The 7731-nt window shown below is 37.9% G+C and overlaps 2 gene segments (V, D, J or C); one reads left to right on the forward strand and one right to left on the reverse strand.

The window, feature by feature from the left end:
* The first annotated feature begins 1679 nt into the window (after positions 1-1679).
* On the forward strand, positions 1680-3317 carry LOC109195880 (Ig kappa chain C region, B allele-like). The segment is given in 2 exon segments: positions 1680-1800; positions 2780-3317. Coding segments are annotated over 2 exon segments (426 nt in total).
* Positions 3318-6571: 3254 nt separating this feature from the next.
* Positions 6572-7419, reverse strand: LOC109195890 (Ig kappa chain V region BS-5-like). The segment is given in 2 exon segments: positions 6572-7134; positions 7227-7419. Coding segments are annotated over 2 exon segments (387 nt in total).
* Between the last annotated feature and the right edge of the window lie 312 nt (positions 7420-7731).

Raw genomic sequence — 7731 nt, forward strand, 5'->3', positions numbered from 1 at the left:
AAGATGAGATTACATTTTTTTTCCTAAGGCAAAGGCTGCTTAGCAAGCGTCATTTGAGTAACTAGAAATGCAAAGCATATTATTAATGTTTTATTTCATTTTTCAGTCAGTTTTTCAATGAGATATTTGATAGTTTGCAGTGCTGTGTTTCAGTTCACACTGATGAATTCTGTTGGACTGCTGTAGGACAGTTTGTGCAAACCTTGGTCACCGCTAGGTTCAGTCCTGCATTACACCAGAGACATAATAAGAGAGAGACATGGAACTGATTTGAAATATAGGCAAACACACATCTGTTGTTGTGAAACAGAACAGGTACATATAACGTGTAAGTTGATCCTTTTCTCATTGAGCTTTATTTAGAAAAAAAAGCAAATTTTTTTCCATGAAAGTAAGCAGCTTTTTTTTCTATTTTCTCGTGGGAAAGAAAAGCAGGAACATGCCAAAGCATCCTGTGAAAGCTTAATGATCTGAAAAACTAAAACTAAAATAATAAATAAAAATGCTCCCCAAAATATATCTTATATACAGATGTAAATCTGTATTTAGTGCTTGGTGAGGTGACTGTCAGCTCTGTGTTCACTGGTCTGTGTCAGAGTCTCTTTTTTTCCAGCTGCAGTCAGTTCCTGCTGTAACAGCTCAGTGTCTCTGCAGTCTGACTGAGGGAGGTTTTTGTACGACTATAAATCACTGTGTGAACCTGCCACCACTGTGTGCACTCTGACAGTAGTAAACTGCTGCATCTTCAGCCTGAACTCCACTGATGGTCATAGAGAAGTCAGAGCTGCTTCCACTGCCACTAAATCGAGTTGGTGTTCCTGACTGAAGTGTTTTTGCATATTTTATTAGGAGCTTTGGAGTCTGTCCAGATTTATGTTGATACCAATACATAGCATAATCATCATTAACTAATATGTTAATAGCTGGGTTGGTCCTACAGGTCAGAGTGACAGTGGATCCAGGAGTAGATGTCACTACTGGAGGTTGAGTCACAGTCACCTGACCGCTGCATCCTGCAGACAAAAACAAATCATTCATTTATCAGCAGAAATCAATGAGAGAAAAAGCAGCACATCATGTTTGAAATGTTGCTGAGTGAATGAACCTGTAAAACAGCAGCAGGTCAGCGTCCAGATGAGGATGGTGATGAGAGTCATGGTGGTTGTGCTTTCTGCTGTGTTGACTGACAGATGTGAGTCCTGCAGTGTTGAACTCACAGGACTATAAACCTTCTCAGTTCTCTGGAGGATCAGCTGATGATGCAAAGCCTCCTCTCTATGGAAATGATTTCTCTGCTCTCAACACACTGAAGGAAACAAGGGACACACAACAAAACAATGTGAGAAGGAATACTTTTGATATCTAAGTGAATTATTATGATATAATTATGATTCTAACAGAATACAGAAAAATAGTCCAGGAAAGATGAGAGCAGTTTTTTAACATCTGGATTAAAATGCCACAGTTGTTGGTAAGTATATATTTTACTTTCTTGGATCAACCAGCAGAAGGAAAATGATGAAAATGATCATAAATTGTTTAATGTATATATATCTATATCTATGTATATATATATTTATATATATACAGTATACATATATATATATATGTATGTATGTAGTTACATGTATTTTGTAGCAAATGCTGTTGCCTTGTAAACTGTGAAGTTTACTGGAGAAAAGAGCTCATTTTCAATGGTTAGATGTTTGATCAGAGTGTGGGAGGTTTTTGTACGGCCACTTAATGAGTTTGTATCACTGTGGAGGACTTTTGGTGGAGGAACCAAACTCATCATTCACTGTAAGTATCTAAATCTCCTCATTACTACAAAATATTATATTATTACTATTTTAAATATGTCATCAGAATGTTTTTTAAAAAGATTTTATTCTGGGTGTTTTACATTGATGTGATTGGGTTTGGTGATAGAGGCTGATATTGAAAACTTCAGAAAACTATCAGAAGTTTTTAAATGTATAATACAGTATTATCATATAAGTATACAGTATATCATGTTTATATATCAAGTTTATATAGTAGAAAAATTTGAAATAATATATTGAGTTAATCTGCTTTAAGCAAGGGGTTTTGTTTGCATTTACTTTTTTCACAAAATCTGAGACTGAAAATATAGCAAAAGGAATCTATGATTTTATTTATTTATACAAACAGTCAGCAGGACTTTACAAAGATTTTAATTGAGTGTAAAAACACAATTTAATTAATGTGTTATGTTCTCCTATTTATTACCTCCTCTCCTCAGTCTGATCACAGTATCATGCACACAGTTAATCCACAATGCTGTTAATCTCTGTCATGTATCATAACTGTGTAATACTTAGGTGTTGCTGAAAATATGATATGAGGAATTCCACTAAAATGTTTGACACCATGTTGGATATAAAATTTTATGTTGTTTACTAAATGAATTAGTTTTCATACAGATGCACTTTAACGGTTGACTTTACAGTTCATTAGTCTGATGTGATGAAGAGGAAGTGAAGCAAACAGATGACAAACTTTAACATTTCCTGTACACATTTCATTTTTATCATCAAGGAAACAAATACAGGAGCACATTCACTAATTATTTATTCTTTGTCAAAGCTTAATATCCTCCAATTTCTTAGTTTCTCTGCTCTGTTTTATCACAATATCATAATACAGTTAATCCACAGGCCTGTTAATCTCTGTCATGTATCATAACTGTCTCGTGTCAGCTATCTGTCCTACAGTAGAGGATAATTTGTTCCTTGTGTGTCTGTGATCTTCCCTCCAGCTGGCCCCATGGTCAGACCCTCAGTCTCTCTACTTCAACCCTCCTCTGAGAAGCTCTCTGGAGGCCCAGTCACACTGGCCTGCCTGCTGGCCGGCTACTCTCCTCAGGGAGCTGAAGTGAGATGGGAAGTAGATGGCACAGAGGTGACAGAGGGGGTCCTGAACAGCTTAGAAGAAGAGAAGAGTAGTCGCTACAGCAGCAGCAGCACCCTGATGCTGAGCCAAGAGAACTGGATGAACGCAGAGGTGTTCTCCTGCAGGGTGAACCATCATGACCACCGGCAGGCCAAGTCCTTCCGCAAGAACCGGTGTGAGGGCTAGAGGGGCTGCTGAAGTCCAGGACAGGAGCTTAGTGTGGGGAAGCAGGAGATACATCCCTGCTGCTCTGATCAATATGAGTTTGAAAGTTTGTCGATGAAATTATTTGATAACAACAACTTACACAGTGACATGTGTAGCAGCTGGATGTGAGTGTGCCTAATAACTGCCATATTAATGATTCATATTTTTGCCAATAAAGCTTGCAGTGATCCATATTATTAAGTATTTTTGTCTTATTTTTAAATATCGTTGTTCTATAATTTTAGTGTCATCCACTATAAATTACCTGTTTTTCTAACACATGAAAGAACAAGTCTGGGAGGAGATGAAAATGGCAGGGTTGCATCTGGCCTGAACATCTGGGACAAATCAAATATGTGTTGATTTCTTAAAGTTAAGGGAATAGCTGAAAGAAGCTTGTGGTCATGTATTTATTTCTTTTAGCAGGAAGATAATATCTCCAAATTTTACTCTTGCGGAAAAATAAATAACTTGAGTTTGATTCAGTAAATAAATGTTTCACTTGAAATTAAAAACATGAAGAGATCTAGAAAATAAAAGCTCAAAAATGTCAGTGTAGAATGTATCTTAGTTCGTGTGCTCATAATCAAATATGTAAATCAGCAACTTCTACCCAATTATTCCAAATGTTTTATTTCTCATTATAACGACGTGATTAATACAATTTACTCTACAAAATAATTTTATTTTTATATTACCTCATTATGTACAGTGATGTTGTGAGGTAAATATTGTTATGGAAATTTTAACCTGCAACACACCCAGTGAGCATTTTGAAATGGTTCAATAAACACATTGCAATGTGCAGAGAAGCATCGCAGCAAGAACACTAGGATCATCTCTGAATTCTGGCCGTCGCCCTTGCACCTTTATACACAGAGACAGACGAAACATACCACAAACTCTTACATGTTAGCTCATCTCACAGTGGGGGCTATACCATCAGCCCCATCCTTAACCCCCCTTCCTGACAGAGAGAATTATGACCTTGTTTTCTGCTTAGTCGTCACCTCCCTAAGACCAGGATGTCTGGAGATCTTCAAGTCTACAACGAACCCTCGGTGAAGGTGCAATAAAACCTGAGGCCCACTTATGATAACATTCCACATGCATGCATACTGGTAACAGGAGTGATCTTGCTATACTAAAGTGATATGATTAAAATATGTGATTAATACATGAGAAAAGAAATCTGCCACCACAATATCAAATGATACAGACTCTAAATTGTGCCACTTCATTTTAAATAGTCTTAATAACTGAAAAGAAGAAAAGATGTGCTTTACTTTCCATGACTTGATATCAGTGTGTGCATGCTGGGTCAGAATACACTCCCATACAGTAGTAATCTCCTCCATCTGGGGCCTGAACTCAGTTGATTGTCAGAATTCAGGCTCAGATCCACTGCTGCTGAAATGACTCAGAGTATCAGATTCAAATCTGCTGATTTTGTGAAACAGCAGTTTGGAAGGCTGTCCAGGTTTCTGTAGATACCAGCTGAAATCATCATCAACTCCTTTACTGGCTGTACAGCTCAGAGAGACCGTCTGCCCCAAAGCAGCAGCCTTAAATACAGGAGACTGAGTCACAGATGAACTGGCATCTGATACCAGTGGTTCATTACAAGTTCATACTAAATATAAATACATTTAGAGCTTCAAACTGTTTAGACATTTTATTTCAGTCACAAAATATGAGTGATGTTTAATTTATTTCAAAAGCAGGCTCACTGTTCATCAGTGGGTTAGAGTTGAGTTGATGGGATATTGCTAATTGCTTGTGTATTATATCATTTGACTTTCTAAATCTTTCTCTTTGATTGAGAAGAAGTCTGTGGGTTAGGGGTGGAGGGTGCACTTGTCTTGTGTTTAAGCCAGATTGAAGACCGTTTTTTTTACAGCTATAAATAAGATAAGATAAGATGGCCTTTATTAGTCCCACAGGTGGGAAATTTGTTTTGTTACAGCAAAAGTGCAAAGTTATGTAGCAGAAATTAGAAAACACTGGAATGCAATAAAATACAATAAAATAAAATAAAATACTATATACAATAGAATAAAAATAGAATAATATATACAATAGAATAAAATAGAAATACAAATCATTGTGTGAAGCCCGACAGTAATAATCTCCAGTATCTTCAGCCTGAATATCACTGATGGATAAAGTGTAGTGAGAACCATATGTACTGCCTCTGAACTGAGAAGTGAGTTGATGCCAAGTAAATAGGGAGGCTGTCCAGCACCTCCAGCACCTCAACTAAATCCTAAGCCCCTCCCATCTCAAGGGGCTGATTCTAGACGCCCAAACTTTTACAAAAAAACCCCTCCCAAAACACAAAGACAACCCACCCCGTCCTGATGGTGGGGCTCCAGGATGGACCGACCAAGACCAAAACAAACAGGTCAGGGGGGCGACCCAGAGGTCGACAGAACAAAAGTCCAAGATTAAACACTTCTCCAGCACAAGCGTCCATAATTACAATGTTCCAGAGGTCAAACAGCACCAGAGTCCATGATAAACAGTTCAGGAGTCCAGCCTCGGGACCAGTGGAGGTGACTGTGGCAAAGCAGGTCCGGAGGTCGGCCGCGTGGAAGGCGGCGGCAGAGGACCCAGCCCCTGACACATTCAGCTTTATTATGAAAAAGAAATCATTTATGATGGCAAGAACATGCCAATGCATACTGTCTAAAAATGTTTTCTTTTTTTGGCACATGTAGATTTAAATAGCATCCTTTAATAATGCACATGTAACTGGTTACACAAAGGGATATAAAGTCCTCTGACATCAGCTTAGATTATTTGACCCATCACTACGTTGTTTCAACATATCAAGACCTTATTGCGATAACCATATATATATATGTGTGTGTGTGTGTGTGTGTGTGTGTGTGTGTGTGTGTGTGTGTGTGTTTCGTAAGGGGAGATAAAGTGTTTGAGATGCAAAGTGAAATCATCCCTCTACACTCACAGGTTTATTACAGTATCACACTCTAAAGAAATTTTTACAATTTTATTTTATTATTATTCTTTTAGTTCCAAACGATCGTTGATGTTTTCTGATAAATTCTTATTTGGATTTATAAAACTTTCCATGTTGCTGAAATGAAGGGTCTGATGATTTTCCTTATGAACTGAAGAAGAAAGTGACTTTCTTTGTGTTTTATTGGTCACAGTTCAACATGATAGTGAGACTGAAGGGGTTTTACACAGCTCCAAGCCACTGTGTGAATGTGTCATCATTATAGAAGCCCAGACAGTAATAATCTCCTGCATTTTCAGCCTGAATATCACTGATGGTTCATGAATACTGAGAATCAGATCTGCTGCCAGTGAATTGAGATGGAGTTCCTGTGAAGCGATTTAATGCCAACTATGTACAAAGTTTTGTGGTTGGAGTTTTGGAGGGTGTGAATTTAATCAGGTAACGTAAACAGAAAGTGAACTGGTCACAGCAGATATTTTAAAAAAAAACCTTATTTCAAAATGCCCCCTAAAAAACAACAACAACAGCTTTCATTTTGGTATTTAGTGCTTGGTGAGGTTACTGTCAGCTCTGTGTTCAGTGGTCTGTGTCAGAGTTTTTTTTTTTTTCTTTTCAGCAGCTGCAGTCAGTTCCTGCTGTAACAGCTCAGTGTCTCTGCAGTCTGACTGAGGGAGGTTTCTGTACGACTACAAATCACTGTGTGAACACATTAGCACTGTTTATGTAGTGGAAACTCTGACAGTAGTAAACTGCTGCATCTTCAGCCTGAACTCCACTGATGGTCATAGAGAAGTCAGAGCTGCTTCCACTGCCACTAAATCGAGATGGTGTTCCTGACTGAAGTGTTTTTGCATATTTTATTAGGAGCTTTGGAGCCTGTCCAGATTTCTGTTGATACCAAAACATACCCTCATTACCATCGCCCCATCTGTAAATAGCTGGGTTGGTCCTACAGGTCAGAGTGACAGTGGATCCAGGAGTAGATGTCATTACTGGAGGTTGAGTCACAGTCACCTGACCGCTGCATCCTGCAGACAAAAACAAATCATTCATTTATCAGCAGAAATCAATGAGAGAAAAAGCAGCACATCATGTTTGAAATGTTGCTGAGTGAATGAACCTGTAAAACAGCAGCAGGTCAGTGTCCAGATGAGGATGGTGATGAGAGTCATGGTGGTTGTGCTTTCTGCTGTGTTGACTGACAGATGTGAGTCCTGCAGTGTTGAACTGACAGGACTATAAACCTTCTCAGTTCTCTGGAGGATCAGCTGATGATGCAAAGCCTCCTCTCTATGGAAATCATTTCTCTGCTCTCAACACACTGAAGGAAATGTGGGGCACAAAATCAAAAGAAAATTGCTTTGAACTAATACCATTAATGATTTTATGGAATAGAGAAAAATATATTGGAAACATATTTACGCATTTTTAACAATTGGATTAAAATGGCACTCTGGTTTGTATACTTACTTCTGATGTTGGTATCAACAAATACAATATACCTGTAAAACTGTCTTTATTATTTTGTCATAGTTTCGGAATTCATATTTCTTGAAGCGTTTCTCTTTGCTGTTTTAAACAGTTTTGTGCACGTGTGGGTTTTTTTAAAAATAAATATATGTAAT

The sequence above is a fragment of the Oreochromis niloticus genome, linkage group LG19 (genome assembly GCF_001858045.2).
Source record: "Oreochromis niloticus isolate F11D_XX linkage group LG19, O_niloticus_UMD_NMBU, whole genome shotgun sequence".
Classification (NCBI taxonomy): Eukaryota; Metazoa; Chordata; class Actinopteri; order Cichliformes; family Cichlidae; genus Oreochromis; species Oreochromis niloticus.